At 32.2% G+C, this 24,722-nt stretch overlaps 4 protein-coding genes across 6 annotated transcripts; all 4 read right to left on the minus strand.

The window, feature by feature from the left end:
* Positions 1-77: 77 nt before the first annotated feature.
* LOC105131221 (probable prefoldin subunit 4) lies at positions 78-2,927 on the minus strand. The gene is made up of 3 exons (XM_011034090.1): positions 2,745-2,927; positions 2,523-2,633; positions 78-567 (listed from the first exon to the last, which is right to left on the minus strand). The coding sequence occupies exons 1-3, from the start codon at positions 2,751-2,753 to the stop codon at positions 307-309; spliced, it is 381 nt and encodes a 126-aa protein (XP_011032392.1). The 5' UTR covers positions 2,754-2,927; the 3' UTR covers positions 78-306.
* Positions 2,928-5,473: 2,546 nt separating this feature from the next.
* On the minus strand, positions 5,474-10,745 carry LOC105131222 (E3 ubiquitin protein ligase DRIP2-like). Its single transcript, XM_011034092.1, has 7 exons — positions 10,381-10,745; positions 9,051-9,150; positions 8,237-8,555; positions 7,607-8,103; positions 7,444-7,494; positions 6,778-6,850; positions 5,474-5,823 (listed from the first exon to the last, which is right to left on the minus strand). The coding sequence occupies exons 1-7, from the start codon at positions 10,493-10,495 to the stop codon at positions 5,620-5,622; spliced, it is 1,359 nt and encodes a 452-aa protein (XP_011032394.1). The 5' UTR covers positions 10,496-10,745; the 3' UTR covers positions 5,474-5,619.
* A 4,432-nt stretch (positions 10,746-15,177) lies between these two features.
* Positions 15,178-18,469, minus strand: LOC105131223 (E3 ubiquitin protein ligase DRIP2-like). 3 transcript variants are annotated; one of them, XM_011034094.1, is made up of 6 exons: positions 18,130-18,469; positions 17,500-17,627; positions 16,761-16,860; positions 15,963-16,233; positions 15,623-15,842; positions 15,178-15,542 (listed from the first exon to the last, which is right to left on the minus strand). In XM_011034094.1, the coding sequence occupies exons 1-6, from the start codon at positions 18,330-18,332 to the stop codon at positions 15,511-15,513; spliced, it is 954 nt and encodes a 317-aa protein (XP_011032396.1). In that variant the 5' UTR covers positions 18,333-18,469; the 3' UTR covers positions 15,178-15,510. The 3 variants fall into 3 exon arrangements, with proteins under 3 accessions (XP_011032396.1, XP_011032397.1, XP_011032395.1); XM_011034095.1 differs by having other exon boundaries at positions 15,178-15,842; positions 15,993-16,233; XM_011034093.1 differs by having other exon boundaries at positions 15,178-15,842.
* A 5,195-nt stretch (positions 18,470-23,664) lies between these two features.
* Positions 23,665-24,722, minus strand: LOC105131224 (pathogenesis-related protein PR-4-like). The gene is made up of 2 exons (XM_011034096.1): positions 24,108-24,722; positions 23,665-23,986 (listed from the first exon to the last, which is right to left on the minus strand). The coding sequence occupies exons 1-2, from the start codon at positions 24,546-24,548 to the stop codon at positions 23,822-23,824; spliced, it is 606 nt and encodes a 201-aa protein (XP_011032398.1). The 5' UTR covers positions 24,549-24,722; the 3' UTR covers positions 23,665-23,821.

Genomic DNA, 24,722 nt, shown 5'->3' on the forward strand with positions numbered 1-24,722 from the left:
CTTGTACTACTCTTGAGCAACCCAATGACTAGCAAAATACGAACCAACTTAACATAAAGGAGACATAAATATCAAAATTTGAAGAGAATGGATCACTTCATAACAGATGCATCTGAATAAGAAAAATACAGCATCTATACTCAAGTAGCTTACACAACAATCTGAAATATCCAACAAAACCATTCGAGGAATTTAATTTCCCTGATATTTCACCGATGAACAAGAGACTTCTTCCATGGATAACATAGTAAATCAATAAGAAAGCTGCCGAGGAAGAAAAAGGATAGAAAATAAACACCTACCTCATTAATCCTCCTCCAAGTTGATGGATTCCCCAAACTTTCCATACAAAATCTTCTTTAACTCAGCCATTTGTGCAAGCACAGAATCTTTCTCTTCCTCAAGTTTTTCCAAGTTCTTACCAGTCACTTCTTTCATCTGCTCTATCCTGGTCTCAACCTCATCCTTTGGAACATGAGCAAAGACTTCTCCAATTTGGAACCGAACCACCTCCTCATCGGTAAGAATCAACTCATTGCTTGCATCCTCCAGATTATCATTGGTTTCCTGAAGAAAAGGAGCTATTGTATTAGTAAAGAAACTAAGAATGGAAGTGACCAGGATACAAAAACAAAATTATACATCCACAAATGCGTTTATAGAACAGGTGCGATGTGGGGCACCTTAGGTCCAAGAGGTGGGTTACACAACAAGACACATCATTTCCTCCCTTCAAACCCTCCCATCCCAGATTACATGGGTGTCAATTCCAGGTATTCAAGACAGTGGCAAATAAATTTACCAACTAGGCTAACTGTAACCCACAAGGCCAACATAGATAGCTTTTCTCCCATTTGCTAATGATGGCCTCACTCTTTATAATCCATGCTGTTGCACTACTAATGGCAACTTGACAGCAAGGAAAAACAATGCTAACACTTGTGTTTTGTTTATTTACAATAAATTTCAACAGCTACATGTATAATTAAGTCAAGGAAATGGGTAAAGAATAAAAAAATCTGTGAAGGGAAATGATATAATCCTTTTTTTGCACAAAGCGTATTAGACTGGATGGACCTTGGTGGTAAAGTATCTGAACAGCCCATTGGAAATTTGAGGAAAAGTTTCTGGAGTTCAGCATTTCTTAAATCTTATAACAGCGTGTTATGTTTAATTTCAGAAACAGGAAGCAAATGAAAGAGACATGTTGGGGAAAGAGGCAAGAAATTTTAACATTTTCTCCGCTTGTTTATGAAGAGTGTCATAACTTATTTTTGGCCCCCGCATGAAAAATAATAAAATCAAAAAAATCAAAAAATATTATCAAAAACATGAATAGTGAAAAAAATGATCTCAGCGCGCCCTAAAAATGGGTAAAATATTATCTTTTTCCCGGATGGTGGACGATCACTGTGACGCCGCACATGTGCGACAGAGAGAAATCTGTTACAAAGGTGCAAATCAAAACATAGAGAATGCACCTTAATCTCTGATGTGGAGTTTACCTTTCCTTAAAAAATTTCCACAAAATCTAATACATGTTGGATGGAAAATTTTTGCACAGCCAGAATATTATCATAAGAAAATAATTATTCCAACTTTTCTTCCTTTCCCTCCTTGATTTTAAAATAAATTATGGAACAAAGAGGAAGATTGGAATTTAACTTTACTGTTTCACTAACTTTGGTTTTGGCCTAGAAGAACAAGAGTCCGCTTGCTCCGACTTAATTTTCTAAGAGCACAGTCTACTGCCATGCTCAACAAATCAAAGAAAACTGAACCAAAAGAGATTCAACAACTTGCCTGTAATACATATTTCAATGCTACAACAAACCAAACCACTCAAGCTCGGATAAGATAAATACGAACCAATAATTCCTTAAGAATCTTCACAAGCTTAGTCTTAACTTCAATTCCCATTAAAAGCACGTGCGAGCGCACAAAGAGAGAGAGAGAGAGAGACCCAAACCCACACCCTTCAGGCATCCATCAGTGTTGAATTTACCAACCTTAACAATCTTTACTCAAAATAACACATTCAAGTCCATTCATTGCAAGATAAACGAGGCAACCCCAACACTCATTAACATTCAGCACAAGCTCAAGCAGCTCACTTTAGGTTGCAAGCACAAGACGTTTTTGACCTGAAATTTGCATAATCCCTTCTACCGTAACAAGCAAACACCACTCTTAATCATGAAAACACCAAGACAGAAAATCGGGCTAACAATTCATATTCAAATCAATCATATTTACCCCTTTAAACACAAACTCCATTTGCTGGCCGCTCTAATTAACCAAAATCAACAATCCTTCTTTTCTTTTTTTATCTACCAATAATATTCAATAAAGATATTAACCTCTTATTCAAAACAAAAAACAATGATAAAACAAACCCATCGATTAAAAACACAAAACCAAAGCTGCCCTTGTTAATAATTCTGAAAACCCATCTCCATATAAATGAAAAGAGTTAATCAGAGTAAAATTAGAGGCATATAAATATACAAAAAAGATGGTACCTTTGCAATCTTAATTTCGTCTTCAAGCTCGTGGAATCTGTTGTTTAATCTGCCAAATTTGTTGATATTCTGTTGATCCTCCCAAGTCACCTCCTTGCCAGATCCACCACCCTTTAACCATTCAACTCATTCTTATTTACTTATTTATTAAACCAAAAAAAAAAAGATAATTAAAAAAAAGGAGGCTGTGTAGGGTTTTGTAGGGGTTTTTCGAATGATTACCTGTTGCATGTTTTGATTTTGAGGAAAGGTTCCAACTTGCAAGCAGTCAGATCACGGGTTGATGAAGTCACTAGTTGCCCTTCAATCTCTCAACAACGCCGGTCTGTAGACAACACACTGAGGTTGAACTTTGAAGATAATTGGTCGCTTTTTTTATACATTTTTTAACTTAGTACTTATAATTTTGCAAATGATGAATTAATCCCTTTTCCAGAATTGATTGGTAACTTCTTCTTTTTTAACAAACCTCAGATATACATGCAAAACCATTGTGGTAGTCTTGTAAATTTATTTTTTATATTAATTTTAGTATTTTTTTTAATAAAAACTCTCTTAAAATCATTTGATAAAAAATATCAAGGTTTTTACCAAATAATATTGTTTTTTATATTAAAAAAGGGTACAATTTGAATGGAAATATGGATGAGAATTCTTCAAAATAAATAAAATTCCTTAGATTTTTGAGAATTTAAGAGTTAAATCAATATAAAAAATATCAATAATAATAAATTTGAGACTACCTATATAGATGGATGGTATCTTAAGATACGTTCTTTATTACGTTTGAATTTCCCTTGTTAATTGTGGTTCTATTGTATTTTATTTCGGTAGTTGATGTTCTAAGATATAGAGAAAATTAATTAGAGATATGAAAGATTTAAGAATAAAAAAATTAAATAAAGGATTAAGTTGCAAAACAAAATATAAAAATATAGGAATTCAATATTGGTTTTTTTTAAATGAAAGGACTAACTAATGTTTCTTATTCAAAATATTAGATTTAATAACAGTTTGATGTTATGATTTATGAAAGCTTTAACTACCGAATTAGTAAGCTGGAGCAGCAAAGCAGTGTCACTAGTAGCATAAGCTTGCAAGCAGTAGCAGTTCGAGGTGGTTTGCAGCTGGAATGAATTGTATAAAACATTACAGAGAATAACATGTTCATTAGGCAATAAGATTGAACAATATTTCTGTACAAATTGTTAACTCTATCTCTCTCAATTTCTTCTACTCTCTTCCTCAAATCTTCTTAAAACCCACTATTTGTTAAGGCTTAACAATTAGTATTGGAGCCAACAATCCCTGACCGATCTTTAAGAATCTATGTTTATTAAAGAACAAGCATGGTGGAAAACAACATGAAAGCTATGGAAGAACACAACAAGATATTTGAAGAACATCTGTGAGACATGTATTATGAGCTTAGAGAAATCATTGTAGTGATTAAGAAAGAAGAAGCCAATAATCAGGACAAACCAAGTCCAACTTCTTTCAAGGAAGGCTGCTAGAAAATGACTAGACTTTTCAAAATTATCCATGTTTGCAATGTGGGGCATTAGATTTCTGAAATGACATGCTTTAGCTATTCCGTCCTTGCAGGTTTATAAAAAAAGCTTGTTTTGCTTCGTGCTGAAATTAGACTCTCCTTCAAATACAAGATATTATTTGGGTATCAATGCTCTCAAATACCATACAAATGTTCATCCAACTATAAGAGAAAGGAATGTTAATGTTTAGTTCTCATCACATCAAGAACTTATTACAGTAAATCAAAATACTTTTAAGGAGGTAAATTTGTTTTCTTTAAATTAGTTTTGGAAAGAAACAAGAAGTGGGTTTTCAAAAAATTAAAGTTAAGTTTGATTCTTTCAATGAAAAAGAATGTTGCTTATTATTAATTGGTTTTTGAATCTTCTGAAAATGCAGAGTTTGATGAAAAGACTGAGAATTCTAGCGTGATGGTGCAATAAGCTGACACCTATGTGGATGACGGATCAAAGAAAGAAGAGGAGGGTGATGTTGAGGAAGTTGACGAGGAAAAAGAGACTGGATCCAAGAGTAAGAAGATCAAGGAGGATTCTCATGGTTGACAGTTCTGTAACAAACATAAATCTATCTGGCTGTGCAGGCATGAAAAGATCACCAAGAAAGAGTATATTTCTTTCCACAAAAGCTTGACGATGATTGTTTGGTTGTTAAACATTTCTTTAATTAAGGTTAAAGTGGAGTTCAAGGCTATTCTCTTTGTGCCAAAGAGAGCTCCATTTGATTTGTTTGCCAAAAGATGAATAACAGATGAAGGGTCTTCATTATGTACAACTCGCAATAAAATTCTCATGTTGTCACGAAGAACTCAATGGTCAATTTTCATATTTTTACATGGATTTTCGAAGACAATAATCTCTTAAGGAAAGGGTATTGTTACGAAAGCTCAAACTACTGGACTAAAATAAAAGGTTAAGGGAACAAGCTGGAGCCATTCTCTGTCTCCCTCGAATCTTCTTAAAACTTACTGTTAGTAAAGGAAGATCCTTGAAGTTATTTGGTATTTTATTAATAGTTATTTTTTAAAATATTTTTATTTAAAAATAAATTAAAATAATATTTTTTAATTTATTTTTGATATATTAAAATGATACAAGAATATCAAAAAATATTAATTTAAAAAAATTAAAATTAATTTTTTTTAAAACATACTTTTAAAATATAAAAATAAATACGCTCATAAATTTAAACCCATTTTGTAAGAGGAAACGTTTTGAAGTCTCCTACAAGGTTCAACAACTTGCCACTCTCAAAAGCTTATATCCATCTTCCTACGTGCAATTTTCAACCGATCTTGGCAACATTCAAAGAGAGATATGGTTAAAGATCATTAGAAACTTCAATTCAGGATCATTGGGGGACATTTAGAGAGAATACAGACCGTAAGTGATGTGGCTCTCTAGAATAAATGAAATCAAATATATTCATTCGTGTAATCATATGCATGATTCAAAGCAGTAAGCAAGTAATGGATTTGAAGATCACAGTAAGGTTGCAGATGTTGAAAATCCAACAAGATATATTTTTTTACTGAAGACGTAAGTACTCAAGAAGGGAGAGAGATTAGATGTATATTTTGTGACTCTTGGACTTTTCGACAATATGACAATTCCATCACGAAGTCCTTTGCCGAGGAACCCACGGATGCTGATACTTTTGTTGGCGTTGAACCAGGACAAAACCACAAGTTTACTAAGTTCTGCAATCGCAAAGTTGGGCTGACGGGCTGACCCCGGCACATTATTTCCAACTACAAAATTAGAGCCACAGGGAGAGAGACAGAGAAAGCAGTATTCATCAATTATAAGCACACAAAACACAAGCTGTGATATCATTTCCAAAAACAATGACTTCATTAAATATTGACAAACAATTTATCAAATATAAACTAACAATTTTAGGGAAGCAATGAACTGTCATGCAAAAAGTGGTAGGCTTCCAAGAAAGTCCATTGCATAGTTCAGATTACCCCCTCCCCCAAGAACATCAAGCAAATAAGTCAGTAGTTATTACGAGTTGAGTAGATTAGATTTTTATTCAGCAAGCAGAGGAAGTGCTTTCACATTGTCATGAGAAAATGGGAGTTGAGGTATAAGAGTATGAAATATGACAGTGTCCACTAAGTTGATATAGAATTATCTAAAAACTAGAATTGTTTTGCATCTGGCCAAAAACATCATTGATCAAACAAAAATATTAGGCCACATGACATGCACACCTCTGGATACCTGTTACCGTCACTTATCATTCATCAATATATGTATCTCCCTTTGTTCCAGTAAAATTACATATTACTTGAAAGATAGGGTTTAATGCCCGTTGATTGAAGATAGAGTATATTTAAATTTTCCTAGCAGATCTTGGTATGGGAAATATTCACCTTATGGACACCTGACAAAGATGCAAGATTCATTTTGATTCTTAAAGTTTCAGGAACCATTCAAATCATTCCAACCAGACTTCCTAGGATTTAAAAAATTGCAGCAGATGGATGTTCCTGTGAAAAATTAGGAACCATTCCAATCATTTTGAGTTGGCATCCTTAGGCATATAGAAGGATAATTCTATAACAATTTAATTTCAAGTGGCTCAGTACAGTAGTTACAAGCTCAAATCTGTTCTTGATCTTTTATGCTTTCAGGGCCATAATAAAGGGCCGGGGTGAAAAAATAGAGCTGACACACTTGAAGAGAGATGAACTCACCTCAGTTTCACTACCAAGATCGAGTTTCTTTATGAGATACTTCTGGATGAAAGACACGGGCATTTTACCATCCCTGTGATGAGAAAGTCAAGAAAAATTGAACATTTGGTAATTGAGGATAAGTTCTATGTCAATCGATGGCTTCATCATATTTGACCTAGAATTGATCAAAGTCACAAGTATAACCATCAAGTGAACAAGGCAAAACAAAGCCAATCAATGATGAGAAACAGTTTGATTTTCAAATACTAAAAGCACAGTTAGACCAACCAGGTTTTAGAATACAAAACAATAAAATCCGTACACTTACTGAAATAACCAACATATGAAAGGCCTAATATTTATCAATTGTAGCAGATGGATAAAATATGTAAATATTTCATCCACATTCTGGGAAAACAAATGCTTGGACCATAAAATCATATAATCTCATGTAAAAACCTTGATGCCGTTTCTGTTTTGCATCTTCAAGCAAAGAACAAAGACCCACTTTCTTAGCCTGTCAAAAGAGATTATGAGATAACATGGTGGCCAAACTTCAAAGTTACCCCTTCAAAAACTGAAATAGTTTTCAAATACACAAATGAAGAAAAAAATGATATATATAATGCAGAATAAAGCAAAATGAAATAAAGTTAAGAGGGTAAGAAGACTAAAGAAACTCACTTAATCCTCAAGTAGCATGTGGATATCGGTGGCAAGGAAGCATCTCTTTTCCTGGAGACATTTACCATATAATTAGTGACAAACATTGAAGCAGTCAGCAAACCAAACTTAACAAACTTAGATAAAGTAACATAAATTAGAGACAGCCTGAGAAGCAACTTACTGGTCTTCAGAGGCAACCAATGAGAACCATATTGGACCGTTTCTTCTATTGCTCTTAGCTCCTGCAGCATCTACCATTGCTTGAGCTGAGGCACTCAACCCCTCAGGCACAACTGCCCTTTTTTGTGCTGCTGTTAACCTTCTTCGCTTCACTGATACAGGAAGCGAATTTGTTCCATTCTTGTCATCTAGGACTCTTATTTCCTGTCCATGCTCATTTTTTGTTTTAGCCATATATATGTCACTGTATTGACCATTGGGTGATTCTGCTCTGGATTCATACAGTTGAGGTTTGCTATCAGGGCCATCAAGCAGGCCAAATTTGGCTAGAGACAGTCCTTGTGAATGCAACTTGGAGGACTTGGTTCTGTTAGCAGCTTCAACAAGACAATTCAAGGGCGTCCATAGATCAGCCTTCCCTTCAATCATTTGAACATCATCATCCTCACCATCATCATTAGGTCTTTGCTCAGTAGAAGGTTCAGCCACAGAGGAATCCTGCATTAATTTAACAAGGAAAAAATTATTAATATAGTGAAAATATTTTTTCCAGCAAGAACTAGCTTGCACAACTTCAAGGTGGAATTTCAAGTCATCCAAGCACAAAGAATGAAACAATTGTCTCCTTTACCAGCCTTTTCTTTTGAATACTTTTGACAGGGAACCCTGGTGAGCTCAAATTATCTTTGGCAGAATCTTCATTCTTGGATTCCTCAACAGTAAAACTGCATCCTCGTAATGCAGCAGCCTTTCTGGCACCAGCTTTATATCTCCTTCCTGTCAAGCCAGTTTGAATTGGCACTTTGGAAGTGCTGACCACCAATGACGATAATGATCTCTCCTTTCTTTTTGCTGGCAATGCAATTGAAGGAATAATTTCAGGAGCCTTAACTTTTCTTCTCTTGAAAGGAAATATTTTAGCCCTTATATCTTGCAAATTATGGTCTGCCCTGCATACAAACATGAAAATTCCAGTGCAAAAAATCAGTTTTCTATAAACACGAGAAAACTTCATAACATGCATTCTGAGCTAAATGTTTTCCAGGAAGTTTGTCAAAATGCATGTCGTGGCCAGGAAGAGTTGTTTAACTAAAACACCATCTTGAATTGAGCAGATTTCTTAAGTTAAGAAGTTTTGCTCCATCTTTAAGGAAGATTTACCAAAACAAATCAATTTACAGTTGTTAAGGTAAGTAGAATTACAGTTAGTGAAGCTAAAATCATGTGAAAGGATTTGCAGAGAGCTAGTCTATATTGCCAAAAATAATATGTAAACCATATCAAATTCAATCAAAAAGAAATTCACCATAATAGAAGTCTGGCGATTTGTGGCACTTCATAATTTATAAAGATCGAAAGGAAAAAAAGTGCCTGTAACTGTGCAAGTATGTGTCAGTTCATCTTTATGGGTGTGTGACTTGGTTATAATTTATAGAAGGACTAACCTGAGTTTGTCTACTGGAAGACAACCCAGATTCATATTGCATACAGGACAACAATCTACCACTTCATCCGAGAGCTTTTCATATATGCATTTCCTGCAGACTGGGTTGGAATTCAAAACTAACTCTTCAGAAACAGATCACTGAACAACCAAAGATTTCTAGACTGAAAAGGAATTAGAGGGTATAGCTTGTTCAAGACCAGAAGATTGTATCTAACATCTTAGATAAAATAATCAACACGAAAAAGTATCAGAAGGATGCACCAGTACTAAAAGTCAGTAACAATAACAGTTCAAGATAACATGCATCCCAAATGATTAAACAGGGAAAATTATCATAGTTAAGCACAGTTCCATTGAATTTTTTCCACTCCATTGTAATTCGCATGCATAATCTTAATATTCTCAATTAATGATAAGAGTAAATTTATTGATGTAGTCAACAAACAACGACCAGATTGTCCCTTCAACACTGGTATGAAATATATTGAGTCCTACTCATATCAGCATTAATCAACAAAACACCCATGGTGAACTCAGTCAATTGGGGAGTACATGCCCATCAGTGGACTTTGACAGATTTTAAGATTTTGTATGAACTTGAAGTTTATGTTTATTTAAATAACTGACAGAGGACAGAATGCGGCAATATGAAGTTATTATTAATCATTGCCCACAAAGGTACAACAAAAATTCAAATTAATTCACAAATGTATTTTATACTTTAATTTTCTATCGGAAACTGAGATCAACAAGAAAGAAACCAAAGCTTTCTATGTGGTGCAGAGCATGCATCACAGAACTTTACTACCTCAAGCCTAAAAGAACAGACTAACAGAGAGTATTTGGATATTCCTTCCACCCGATGCAAGATAACAAATTCAAGTATGCATATCGTTGTCATGATATTATGCATGCACTGTACAAAGTTGAAACCGAAATCATCAAGAAAACACTATTCAGCACTACGTGGCTAAAGGTCATTAAAAAAACTCAAAGCTATACATGCATGAACCAAAAGCAAGAATACACAAGTTTTCAGAGAAATGGGAATCTACAACAATAAACACCAGATAAAGAATATAAACGCAATTAGGATTGCACTCCATATCCATTGATAAAAATCAAAACAAACCCCTTCTCGACATTGAATTACCAAATTGCAACATCCATACAAGCCATGATAAGCAAAGCAAACACGAAATTGAAAAACAAGAAAAACCCAGATCAAGAAACAACAACTCAAATCATACCAGCCAATTCCACAAGAATCCCAACAACCCCAGATCAACACAAAATTTCACACAAGAGGGGGTAAAAGAAAAACTTACACGTATGGAGACACGAAAAAATCGTGGTAGCTTCTTTTAAGAGCTTATTGCAAAGGGGGCATGTCATGCATGCCTCTAATATCTCTCTTTTAACTTTCACAATCTGTCCTGACATATCCGTTCTCTGTGTCTACGCTAATACACTCAGGGCTGGAAAAGACTTAATAAATAATAACACTAATAATTAAGAAAGATCTAAAGACAGAAAAGTGAAGAAGTAGTAGTAGTCGTCGACGTGTGGGGTTTCTTTTTGTTGGAATTTTTAGGACACGAAAAGGGCTATGAGTTTGAGTGTTTTCCTTTTTGCTTCGACGAAATCACATGAAAGGTTAGGCGGAAGCAACGAGTGTGTGTTCTTCTTGTGTTTTGTTTTGTGTCCAGCCTTAGCTTGTTTTAAGTTGATCCACATAAAAAATATTAACGTTGACTAGACTTGAGTTGATTAATTTAGATTAACTTGGTGGTTTAAATCTGTTTGAGTTAACTTTAAATAATTAAAAAAAAATGATACCGTTTTTAATAAAAAAAAATAACAAACCTTGATTGATTTATAACTCATGAGTTTACTTAATAATATAGTAACTTGTGGATAGTATTTTTAAACCGGTTTGGTGGTTGATTTATTTTAAGACTTGTGTTGTGGATTTTGATCTAGTCATTCAAGTTAATTTTAATTTTTTTTATAAATTAAAATAATATTATTTTAATAAAAAAATAAAAATTATCAACAATTTATAACAGGATTTTATCATATCATATGAATTTTTAACTATCCTTATTTTTTTACAAACTTAGTCAAGTTCTAGTCTCGGATCAGCTAGATTTTAGATCAACTCGTTGAGTTGGATTGCATTTTAAAACTATATTTTTAGGTTAATCCAATAAAATAATGTGTGTTTGATATTGTGTTATATAATATGTTTTTAAAAAAATTAAATTTTTATTTTTTTATATTAGCATATTAAAATCATAAAAAAAAAAAATATTAATTTAATATTTTTTATATAAAATACACCTTTAAAATACTTACAAAATTAAAAACTACAATACTCTCATCAGTAATATTGATAACTATATCTACTTAAAAAAAATAAGTTAATTTGGATTGATGCTACCTATAATATTTAAAAGAAATGTGATTGAAAGGAATGTTTTATCTTTCTAAAACGAGTTCAAATTAATAGTGGAATTGCTAAATAGGGTAAAATACAGAAATATAAATTAAGAATTGTAATGTGAATTTGGGTCAAAATATTCTATCGATGGTGGAAAATATTCCGTTTGACTCACACTTGAGCCTCCCGCCTACGAACCAAGGTGTCCACGCCCTTTTGTCGGAGGACGATCACGTCCTCCTCCCTGGGGGATGTCAGCAGTGGCTTCCACATTTTTCACATATCTTCCATCATGTGCACCAATTGAGAGAAGAGAACACTGCCATTAATCTCTTAAGAGTTTTTATTGTCTTTCATGGTAGCACGAGCACCTCTTCGTTAAGGGTGCTAAGTGTTAAAACAAATTCAATTAACACAAAATAAATATATCATTTAGCTTAAACATAAAAAGTTTATATATAGATTAAGTTAAAAATATTATTTTACTTTTAATAAATAAAAAAAGATAAATATATTATTTAATATCTTCCCTCAAGTTCATGATACGATAATTACAAGTATCAAGAGTTTGCCAACTACAAAATAAAAACAAGAAATGAAATGCAACTTGATAAAGAAATCTGCAATCTGCAAAGAAAAAAACAAAAAGCAAAGTAATGGTGTTATACTTGAGATAATGACAAGTAAGATAACAATCAATTTCAATGTGCTTAGTTCGTTCATGAAAAATCAAGTTGTGAGTAATCTAAATAGAACTCTAGTTATCACAATACATAGGAGCAAGATGAGAGAGTGAAACTCTCATATCCGCAAATAATCAATGTAACTAAATAATCTCTTTAGTAGTGGATGTCATAGCACGATATTCTGATTCGGTTAAGGATTGAGAAACAATAAATTATTTCTTGGTCTTTCAAGAAATAAGAGAATTATCTAAAAAATACAGAAATCAGTAACCGATTTGCGATATATAAGATCACTGTCATGATCAGCATCAGAGTATGTATACAGCTTCAAGAAAGAGGTGGATGAAAGTACAATACTATACCTAAAGATATCACAGAGTATGAAGAACAGTTGTCAAATGAATAGTATTAGGAGAAACAACAAACTGAATAACAATATGAACATCATATACAATATTTGGATGAGTAATAATGAGGTATACCAAACTCTCAACAATAATATAATGTAAAATAGGATTTGTTAAAGGTAAACCATCAAAAGAATACCTTACAGTAACTTTAATGTGAGTGTCTATAGTCTTGTTATTAGTAAGTTTAGTCCGCTCAAGAATATATGCAACATATTTTGACTGATAAAGAAGGTAATTTCTAGATAAGTAAGCTACATTGATACCTATGAAATATCGAAGACAACCCAAATTCTTCATTTCAAACTATCTAGTCAGCTTTGTTTTCAAAACTGAGATACCATTAATGTCATCACCAGTAATAATCATGTCATCAACAAATAAGGATAAAATGATGCGATCTGCATCAATGCATTTAATAAAAAAAATAGATTCATGACTACTATAAATAAATCCAAGAGATGAGATCACAACAGAAAATTTCTTAAACTAAGCATGAGATGCTTGTTTAAGATCATATAACGCTTTTTTGAGCTTATATACATACCCAGAGTCATGTGAAACACCAGGAGGAGACGTCATATAAATTTCTTTTTGAAGATCTCCATTCAAGAAGGTGTTTTTAACATCAAGTTGTGAGATATATTATTGACGAATCGAAGTTACAACAATAAGAGTACAAATAGTAGTTATTTTTACAACAGGGACAAATATCTCCTCATAATCCATATCATACTGTTGACAGTATCATTTTGCAATTGTATCCCATCAGAATTAGTCTTGATCTTGTACATCCAACGACAACCAGCAACATTTTTACCAGAAGATAGAGGAACTAAATATCAAGTATCTGTTTTACATAAAGCAAAAAGTTTCTTATCCATAACTTGTTGTCATAGAGGATCAAGAATTGTTTCTTTATAGGAAGAGGGCTCAGAAAGACAATAAAACTAGCTGTGTTTGAGATTAAGTCTCGGTCCTCATTCCATAAAACCAACTCCGAAACTATGTTAAAACAAATTTAATTAACACAAAATAAATATGAATATGAAAGAAAGGAAGGCTAGAATTCTTCTTTATTAATTTGTAAAAAGTATATATTATTTAACTTTTTAACTTAAATACAAAAGGCTTATATATAAAATGAATTAAAAATATTATTTTAATAAATAAAACAAAATGAATATATTTATCACTAACCACCTTTAACCACACCTTCTTACCAAAAGTATCTTCGTCTTCTAATACCAAGAGGCGCCCCTCCTCAACCCGGGAGCTTGTGCACTAACTCCTCTCTTTGTATTCTTGCCTGCATTAATTACCCTTGTTTTTTTTCTAGAAAAGTATGGCATGACTCAAGTATTCCACTTGGACTGTTATTAATCAGCATCCTCGTGTGCTTCTTTGACTCCATGAATTCTAGAGTCTATATAATGAAAATCTTTGTGAATGGAACTCTTGTGATTGCTTTTGACAAATTCTAGATAATACACCAACCCTGAGAAAGAGAAGGCCACAGGTGGGGATGCATGGATTGGAATGGAAAGTCAAGATCGGCACCTACCGTAGTTTTTCAGATTATAGTAGTTGTTATTTTTTAAAATAATTTTTTATTTAAAAATATATTAAAATAATATTTTTTTATTTTAAAAAATTAAATTTTTATATTTGTATATTAAAATAATTCAAAATCATAAAAATTTAATTTAAAAAAAATATTCAAAAATATTTTTTAAATATAAAAATAAACTCAAGCTAAATATTTTTTTGCAGGAGCATAAGTCAAGTCCAGCACTTGTGTTGTATCATATAGTTTATTAATAATTTTGTTTTTATTATTAATATAGATGTTTAGATAAATTTGTATCTGCTCTCAATTAATTCCTTAAATTCTTAAATTTAAATTTATTATTACATAAACCTTCATCCACAAGTTCTTAAATTTAAATTTACATGCTCTCAGTAAATAGCATTGATGTATTTGAATTTAATACTCTAAAATTCAAATTTTTTAAAAAATATATATTTTTCAAACACAAAAATATACAAACTTTTAATTCTAAAGCACTGAATGTTTAATCCGTTTTGAAATTAATGTATTTTTTCAGAAAGCTGAAAGTTGGTGCATCAACATTGTAAAGTACATGCTAGTAAAACCAGAGCAAATTACAAATTTTGGACTAAAGTACTTGATTTAAAGTTTTCAAAAAGTTGGCTCACTTAAACGGTGTTAAATTAGTGTACTAATAATGTAATTATCCCAACAGAAGATTTTGAGGAAAAAGAGAGAGAGATTTCTCTAGACGAGGTAGCTTAGAAAGGTTTGAGATGCCCTGAAATAAATAATAGTTGTTCCAATGGAACCTTTTCTTTTTCCATTGATATGCTATCTAAACGATGACAAGTATTGAGATAAACAATTAGGAAAATGGTATCGAACATAGGTTGTAAGGATGACAGAGAGTATCGATGAAGTGTCTACTAATAAAAGGGTTTCAAGCATATCGAGTGAAGGTTTTATTGTAGACGCATATAATTCATTCATTTGATAATAGAAGGCTGGAGTCAATATGTCCTGCAGAGAATCTGTTGATTTGGCTTCAAGTTGATGTAGAGAATCTTGAAGCTTCTTCCATGCAGAGGCATAATGCAGCTTCTAATTGATCTGGATTGAACATTTGCTTTCTCCAGATAGGAATTAGTTATAGCTGAAAATATTTCTGAATGACTTAGTTAGAAAATCTGTAGGCTTGGAATCACGAGTAGATCAATGCAGATACAAGAGATTAAGCACAGCAAACTCCAAAATGGAAGTGAGATTGTCTTTGGAGTGTTTTGCCAATTCCTCAGTGATGAATCTCAAAAGTTGTGAGATATGGAATTGATTGTGGAGGTTGAGTTGAGAAGAAGATAACATGTTAGCTAAAGATTCAAACTCAACTTAAGCAGGACCCCTTGATCAAAGGCAATTGAATTAGTTAAATAATGCAAAATGGAGAATGTGAGAAATATGTATTTATTAATGCATTTGAACCTGCAATTGGAGAATTAGAAGCTAGAGGAGTTGTGTTGAATGCTTCGGAGTTGGAAGAAGATCCATTCTTGTGTGGTTCTGTGGTGGTGGGGATATCTGAAACTTCATTAGGGAGTGCAAGAGAGCCTTTTCCTGATTGAGAAGCTACATGCGGCACTAGTCCAAGGTCTCGAATAGATTCTTCTGATTCAGGAATCACTTTGGAATCTTGTAATTCTTCCTGAGAATGAAAATTAGAAACATTTTCCAGATCCAAGTTTTAAGTAACATTCATTAAAAGTCCTCTTGATTGAGGCAGACAAAAAAGAAAAAACCCAACAGTTAGATGAAGAAAATTAACTTGTACAGGAAAGGATGGATCAAGACTCGCCTCCAAAGAGATGGAATAAGCAGTAAACATCTGGGACCCCAAGGACTCTCCATCATCCTGTCCTCGTACTCGGGGAACTAGGTCATCTGCCCTAGAAGTTTGGAGATCCCGTGCCCGCTCTCTCTGCTCTCCTTTCCTTTTTTTGGGCAACGCAACTGAAGGCATAACTTCAAAAGCTTTAACTTCTCTTCTTTTAAAAGGAAATATTTTGGCCCTCATATCTTGCAGATAATTGTCTGGCCTGCATGCAAACACGAACATCCCAAAACAAACATTTTATTTTTTGTCCTTTTTAAGTAGACAATAAAATCTCATTATTGTCCTGATCCAAATGTTTTCTGGGAAGTGGAAGAAAATTCCAAGCAGGACTCCTTGAATAAGAAGTTCAGCTCTTGTCTACTGCAACCAAATAAATCTATCTACTATTGGTTAGGGCATCAAGCAATACAATCAGTGAAAACAAAATCATGTCAATAGGGCCGCGAGTCTATGTTGCCAAAAGCAAACATCCACAAACCAAATCAATTTCAAATGAGCCAATCATCAGATCAGAGTATATAGATTTAACAAATAACAGTTACTATATATTACTGATCAATAACCAACCTCAATCACAATCTTAAAGTTCAGGGAGCCAATACTGATAGATACTTAGAGATCATATAACCTTTTCAATTGTGCTTTAGAAGAAGTTACTTTTATGCCATTTTGGAACCTAAAAGATAAAAGTAGTGCCCCTACACACAAGTGTATATACCAAAAGCTAACCTGAGTTTCTCAGTCGGTAGACGACCTAGATGCATATTGCATATGGGACAGCAATCTACCTTTTCGTGAGTGAGCTTTTTGTATATGCATTTCCTGCAGACTGGTATGCATTTCATAAACTCATCAGAAAGAGATCACTGGAAGAGAAAAGATCACTCGATAGAATAGGAAGATTCAAGATTAGATATAACACCATAGATTCAAATAATCAAGAAAAGATGATCAAAAGGATTATATCTCAAATACAACATAAAAGGCATATAAAATTATTGGCATAGTCATGAAGCTTTGGAATCGATGGTTATGTCATGGGGTAATGTGTACGAGTAGGAAGTTCTTCTTAAACAGTGTCCCAAACTGCCCACAGTTATAAAGATTAGTAAGTATGATTAATTATCTCTGCAGCGCTTGTTACTAATATAGCATATGACCTAACAAACAAAGTTTTCTATTTGGTATAGAGAATGCATTGCACCAATTGTGCCAACACAAGCCTAAAGGAAAGGACTAACAGAGTATTTGAAAATTCTTCCTTGATGTTTTTATAACAGATTCATGTGTACATAAACAAACAAATCAAGAAACGCAAAGCAAGGAAGACCAGATCAATAAACTGCAAAGCAACTAAAGAAATAACCCAGATTATTATATTTATTTCCACTGCAACCTTGACAGCTTCAGATTGAGAAAAAAATCAATCACACAAGAACAAAATATAAAGCAAAAGAGTAAACCTTACAGGTATGAAGACACAGAGAGATTGTGGTAGCTTCATTTAACAGGTGATTACAAAGAGGGCATGTCATGCATGCCTCTAGGTTCTTCCTCTTCACTCTCACTACTTGTTCCACCATCTCTTTCTCTTGACTATAGAGATAAACACAAGTGCACAACATTATTTTCATGCTAAAATAATGGTGACAATCACCTAACGTTTTAAGAGAAAAAGAAACTAACATTCTTCTTCAACTGAAAACTACTATTGACAACAGTCAGAGAAACAAAAATCATAATACCAAGTCATATTTGACTGCCAATACGAAACAATAAAAAAAAAATTGCAGTAATGACAGAAAAGAGGAGAATACAGGGATCACATTGTACCCATTAAAGCTTAAAGCTTTAACAGCTCCATATTTCCAAAGAAACAAGCTTTCGAACTACTAAAAAAGACAAACCATCACAGCTAAGCAACGAAACTGGTCTAAAAACAGGAAAAATTCAAGACCCTTTAAAGAAGGGAAGGAGTGGAAAAGCAAAACGCAAGCGGGTATTTCTGTGAGACTGAATTGAGTTTTAAGGGGAAAAAAAGTTGAAAACTTTTCCTTTTTCCCATATTTTCTCAGGAACCAAACAAAAAGAAACAAACCTTCTCTCATCCATATCTTCAAACAGCACAATGTGAAAAAAAATACAATAGGATTCCGGTAATTCAATCTTCAAACTTGTGTCAAGAGTGCCAGTTTCAATTTCTGTGTTCAGAGGGAAAGTGAGGAGTAGAGGTTTGTACTGATTTGGGATGGTGGAATACAGAGAGTACTGGCTCCGTTGCCCGCGCTCGGCTGTGGGCATGTACTCGAGGTGTCAGCAACGATCTTGTGAGTATATTTTTCGAAAAACAACAGGTGTAAACTTGTAATGTACGACCCGTTCGAAATTAATATTTTTATAATTCAATTTTGACCCTTTAGCTTTTAATTTAATTTTTATATGATTTAAAATAAAAAATTAAAAAATCAAAGATTTATTTTGATAAAAAGTATAATTTGTTAACTTTCATAAAAATTAAAAACTATAATATATCTTTATCATTCTAGCTTTATTTTCAAGATAATATTTACCTTCAAGATAATCCCTATCTTTTTTAAGATAATCCTTACTTTCAAGTTAATCCTTACCTTCTTTAAGATAATTCTCAAGATAATGATAGTTATCTACTTTTAAATTCGATTTTAATTTAAACTTAAAAAAAAAAAGAGTTTAATTGAGACTTTATTTTCACAAGGGAATGAAACTCTTATACTATAAATACAGATCTCAGAAAGAAGAGAAAAAAAAAAAAGAGGGCAATTAACCCAAGAAAAGAAGAGCAAAACACAACGAAACCAGAAAAATAAAAAAAATCAGAGAAAATTAACCTAAACACAACCCAAAAACAGAGCAAAGGAGAAACACAAAAAAACAGAGCATAAATACAGAGAAAGAAATAATACACGGGGAGTCAGAGAGAATAAAAGAGCAACAATACACAGAGACGAGTATTGACTCTGCCATTGCCTTCGCCCCTGCAAACAACGAAAATCAAGATCAAAGCAAATTCCCAGCAGGCCGGCCTTTTCATCATTTTCTCAGTTTCAAAAGTTGCTGTGAAAACAAAGAGAACACGCAGACAATTGAACACAGAAGGAAGATAAGGGGAAGCAATAGGAGAATCCATCAGTGCTGCACGCATCAGCGTCTCTCGAAGCAGGTACGCTCTCCATCAGTGCTGCACGCATCAGCGTCTCCCGAAGCAGGTACGCTCTTCCCTTTCTCCTTTCATTCCCTGCATATTGAATTTGAAAACATTGTGCGAAGGTAACTTAATTACCTTCGCATAGTGCAGCACGCGTGAAGTTACTTCACGCGTGCAGGACTCAGCCTCACTGGCTTAGGCCAGTGACCGGGCTAGGCTGGCTGGGCTGAGCCCAGCCCCTGTGGGGCTGACCTGAGCCCAGCCATCAATATATATAATGGGCTGGGCTAAGCCCAGCCCAGTCAGAAAATAGAAAAAATAAAAAGTAAAAAATAAAAAAATAAAAAAGTAAAAAATAAAATATTTCAAAGTGCAAAAATTAAAAAATTAAAAAATATAGGCATGAATAAAAAATAATGTAAATTTATTGGTTTATTCACTGACGCCAGAGTCAGGAATAAAAATACCAGTTTAAATTTATATTATTTTTCATTCGTTATTTTTAGCTAGAAAAAAATAAAAAATATGTACATGTATAAAAAATAAGTTTATTTTTTTTCATTTTGTTCACTGACGCCAGAGTCGGGAATAAAAATAACTGATTTAAATTTATTTTATTTTTTGTGTGATGCGTAAAAATAAATTTATTTGATTTGTTTATTCACTGACGTCAGAGTCAGGAATAAAAAAAATAACTAATTTAAATTTATTTTATTTTTTGTGATGTGTAAAAATAAATTTATTTGATTTGTATATTCACTGACGCCAGAGTCAGGAATAAAAAAAAATATATCTGATTTAATTTATTTTTTTTTTGTGATGCGAAAAATTAAATTTATTTGATTTTTTTATTCACTGACGCCAGAGTCAGGAATAAAAAAATAATTGATTTAAATTTATTTTGTTTTTATAGCTACGTGATATTTACCAACGCCAGAATTGAAAATATTTGTAGTTAAATATTCACTGACGCCAGAGTCAGGAATATTACACGCAAAACCACCATAGCATAAACTAACAAAACATTAGCAATTATTGACAAAGTCAGCAATGCAGCCTGCCTTAGGCAGGACGCTAAAAGGGGTGATAATATCTTCCCTTTTGCGTAATCAGTCTCGAATCATAGAATCTCTGTTGACCAGTTAGGGTTCCTAGTAACCATAATACTATGTGGCGACTCCTTAAACAAAGATCATTCACCATCAAAGAATTGGATGCCAGAAATCCGTTCTTTCCAAAAAAATTATATTTTTAAGGCCGTCGCGATGTCAGGGTGTGACAAATATGATTAAAAAAGATATATAGGACGATAATGTTTCAACTTTGTTTTTCAAAAAAAAAAAATTAAACTATGTTTTTTTAACGTTAAAAAAACTGTTAAAAAAATACATAAAGTAAATAACTTAATAGTATTATTAAATAAGTTTTAAATTTTTTTTTTATTATTAATATAAGTATTTGAATTAATTACTAATTACATAAATTCTAAAATTAATAATTATATTAATAATTATATAAATCTTTAATAGCTATGAGGTTTATAAAATTTAAACTATTAATTTTTAAAAAATAAATATAAAATCTGATCATTTAAGTTATATTCTTCAAAATTATAAATATTTAATTTTTTACCTAGTAATGTTTTAGTTGTTATGATATAATAAAATTAATTTGACAAATTTAAAAATAAATTATATAATTAATAAATATATAGATTGATTTTTTAACAAAAATTAAAATAATATTTTTTAATATCAAAACAGTAACAAATTTGACCAATCTTAATTAACCTTGATTAATATTTTAAATTTAATAAAAGTTACAACCACAATAAGTTATTTGTATAAATTTAAGACTAAATTAAAAATGAATTAAAAAAATTAATAAAAAAATAAAAAATTATTTGACACATGTAATTCATGCCTCCAACATGTTTGCAAGGACACCGCATTAGAAAGAGACGTGTTTGGCTTTCTTTGAGCTTTAACGATGACGTTAATGTCATTGAAATCATCTTGGTGATGACACATTTCAAGGCAGGGTGGCGAGTTTGGGTGGAGTCCATTGAGTCGGCCATGGTCATGGTCATGGTCATGGCTCTTGGGTTTGGCCACATTGCTTTTTTCTTTTATTTTATTTTAAAATATATTTACAATTTATAAACCAGAAAATGGCAAGAAGCAGTCATCTGAATTTCTAAGGTGTCTTGAGTTTTTCGGAAGGAAAATCAAAGTCGCTGTTGTCTACATACATATAGGGATTGCTTTGTTTTTTTGTATAATTAGATTTGATAATTGTTTAATTAGCAATTCATGAAGTTCAATCTTGATTGAGAATTGCTTATATTTGATGTTTCAGCTTTTGATTTTAAAAATAATATGTATATATATGTTTGAGAAAGAAATCGAATTAATTTGAATTAATATTTTAAAATGTTTTAAAATTTCTTTAAATTAGCAATTATTTTCTTTTTCATTCATCGACATTAGGGTTTTTATAGCGACATTATACGTATTTTGTCAAATATTTGAGTAAATCATAAATTAATCTCTAAATTTTTACAAAATGAATCAAATATCCTTTTGGTTTAAAAAATAATCGATTAGTTTCTATATCTTTAAATCACTTGATGACTTGATTATTTCTGTGTATTTTATATTTTATTTTATTTTTTATTCCAAAAAACAGAAAAATAAATAAATAAATGATATAAAAAGATTAATGAAAAAGATATTTTAATTTCTTGGAATAAAAAATAAAAAATTAAGCATGATAAACATTAACTAAGGGATTAATTAATTAATTAAAAGTTTAAAACTAGAAAGATTATTTGATTTCTTTTGAAAAAGGAACTAATATTTACAATTTTCTCCAAATAATTTAACCCTCAAGTAAGGACTAGATCAATTATAAACTTTAATTAAACCAAAAGATTAATGCCATTGCCCTGCCTCCTGAAAGAGTTAAACACATCATCTAATCAAGTCTCATCATAATAATATTTCCCTGCACTAGTTTGTGATATTAATTATTCACAAATTCATTTGATAGCAGAAAATTCCTAAAGAAGTTTTTAAGTAGAATAATAATTGTCCATGATCACGAGGAAATCAACTTGACAATTATTCCTCGTTTAAAATTAATGATTGAGAGTTAAACTAGCACTTTAAAATCTATGAAATAATATATTCCATATTCCTCATGTCCAGACTTTTTATTTTTTCACCTACCCTTTAGTAATATTTTTTTTATGAAACAAACCTTAATAACAAATTCAATTGTTTGTTAATAATCTTAAATATTTTTTTTTTAACATTACCTCATGCAATTTATTTTAATAAATGGTTTGAATTTTGTCATTTTTTGGATATATATATATAAGAGAACAGTTTAATACTTATATAGACTTCTTTTGGTCCATAAGATAATGCAATGAATTAATTGCTTGTTCTTACTTTCCGGGAAATATTCCCATAAGGATTAGGTCTTAGATTTTGCTCTCTTTCCTAATCCAAAAACTATTGTCATGCAAAATATTTAAGATGAAAACGATTTTTTTTTTTTTTGGGAGCCCAAGGAGATAGAATACTTAGAGGGTACGATCTTCATCCATTTATTCAGAGATAAATTCATTAATTGTTGTGTGTTTGTAGTATAAAACAGAGTGTTTTTAAAAAGTATTTTTAAATTAAAAATATATTAAAATAATATTTTTAATTTTTTTTAATATCAATAAATAAAAATTATTAAAAACATAATGTTTTTTTAGAAAAATAAAAATAAAAAATACTTTAAAAAGGTTAAACGGTATTAGTATTGTCATGTCATAATTGTAATAACTCAAATTTAATTTTTTTTAATTTTATTTTTAAAAGGGTTAAAAATTAAATATTAAAAAATTAAAAATTAATTTCGGTTAAAAATATGATTTGTTAATTTATAAAACAACTAGAGATTATAATATATTTTTATCATTCTTTCCTGATCTTCAATTTAAAAAGATCATTAAGATAATTTTAAATATTTTTGTTTTAAATTTAATTAATTTTAAATTCTAATCAAATTTAAATTAAAAAATATATATATTTAGAATTTTGTTTTCATATGCTATGAAATTCCTGTATTATAAATACATATCCAGTAGATGCAAAAGTGAAGAGGAAATATCAAAGAATTCGAGAGAAAAGCAGATTAAAATCACCACATTAGGGTTTGATCGTAAAAGAAATACCAAAACTTGTCTCCTTATTTTTTCTGGTTCTTCACTGAACATAAAACCATAAGCATATAAACCCCACACATTTTCATCACTGTCAAAATCTCATCTCTTTTGTTAATTTCATCTGCTCGATCGCTGTGAACCAGCATCACACAATCTTCCCCGTTTTTTTTATTAAAAAAAAACAGGTTGAACGGTGAACGCAGGTTATTAGTATTGTCGTGTCATCAAACTGCAAACGAGGTTCATAGATTTTATTGCAAAAATCTGGGTTTACAATATCACCCGCTTCTTATTCAAGAAAAGATTAAAAATTTATTAGTACTTGGAAATCAACAAGCTTATTGAGTTTTCATCATAACATTGGAAGAGGATGGTGCCTTTTGATCAGCAATTCACGAACTGGTAGTTTACAATAAGGTGGCCTTGAGCATTGCCTCTTCCATCAGTATCTATTTGCCGGAATACTCCTGCATCCAAGTCGAGACCTCCATTGCTGCATTGGTCAACAATCCTCACTGTTGCTTGTGCTCCAGTCCCAGTGTTTGTCACCTGCAATACATTTATGTGGGAAACTATATTTAGTTATTTGAATTTGATCTTGATGCTCAGCGAATTCTAATAATTAAAAAAGAAATTGTTCTTCATTATCGTCTAATTAACTTTTACGTACCCTCAAGCACCTGCCACAAGAAGCCTGGCCACGGGGTCCAACTGGTCCACAAAAGGCAGTCCAACCATATTGTCTACGCCAAGCCAATGGTTTATTGGCATCCCATGTAGAACAATAAGCACTTACAGCGTTCAAATCCCATCCATTTTGCTCAGGGTTGTAGAAATGGTATGTAGCTCTAACATTGGAAGCACTCTCGCCACCTCCACTGCTACCACCGCCACCGCTGCCACCACTGGCTCTACAGTTGCTTTGACAACTCTTGGAAGGTGAACAATGGTCATCACTCGTTCCACAAAAGCCCCACTCGCTACAGCAAAGATTGTTAGCACAAGTCCGGCCTCCAGCTTGCCGGCCACAATTCTGGGCAATGCCAGTAGCTGCTAGGCACAAAAGGAATACGATCAACAAGCTTAACCTCTCCATTCCTGGTGGTTGCATGAAGTAATTATAACAAGGTGCTGGATTTATAGAGATCACTAAGGAGGATGTCACAGCCGTGCAAGCTCAACTATCCCTTGTGTGTTCCGAACAGCTTGGCACGGCATTGAACGCAGCGTATACATTTGACTCTCCATCTCATATCTTTGACTTTTACTGGCCTCTAAATTGTCC

The sequence above is a fragment of the Populus euphratica genome, unplaced genomic scaffold, assembly GCF_000495115.2.
Source record: "Populus euphratica unplaced genomic scaffold, PopEup_1.0 scaffold103.1, whole genome shotgun sequence".
NCBI lineage: Eukaryota > Viridiplantae > Streptophyta > Magnoliopsida > Malpighiales > Salicaceae > Populus > Populus euphratica.

Excerpts from the sequence above, each read along its gene's own strand:
- LOC105131224 (XM_011034096.1), bottom strand. The coding sequence starts at position 24,548 with ATGCAACCACCAGGAATGGAGAGGTTAAGCTTGTTGATCGTATTCCTT. Across the intron at positions 23,987-24,107 it reads CTTGTGGCAGGTGCTTGAGG|GTGACAAACACTGGGACTGG; the intron begins GTACGTAAAAGT and ends AATGTATTGCAG.
- LOC105131223 (XM_011034093.1), bottom strand. The coding sequence starts at position 18,332 with ATGCCCACAGCCGAGCGCGGGCAACGGAGCCAGTACTCTCTGTATTCC. Across the intron at positions 16,861-17,499 it reads CTCTCTGTGTCTTCATACCT|TCTGCAGGAAATGCATATAC; the intron begins GTAAGGTTTACT and ends AATGCATACCAG. Across the intron at positions 16,234-16,760 it reads CTACCGACTGAGAAACTCAG|GCCAGACAATTATCTGCAAG; the intron begins GTTAGCTTTTGG and ends GTTTGCATGCAG.
- LOC105131221 (XM_011034090.1), bottom strand. Across the intron at positions 568-2,522 it reads ACGAAATTAAGATTGCAAAG|GAAACCAATGATAATCTGGA; the intron begins GTACCATCTTTT and ends CCTTTTCTTCAG.
- LOC105131222 (XM_011034092.1), bottom strand. The coding sequence starts at position 10,495 with ATGTCAGGACAGATTGTGAAAGTTAAAAGAGAGATATTAGAGGCATGC. Across the intron at positions 8,556-9,050 it reads CTTCCAGTAGACAAACTCAG|GGCAGACCATAATTTGCAAG; the intron begins GTTAGTCCTTCT and ends GTTTGTATGCAG. Across the intron at positions 7,495-7,606 it reads TTGGTTGCCTCTGAAGACCA|GAAAAGAGATGCTTCCTTGC; the intron begins GTAAGTTGCTTC and ends AAATGTCTCCAG.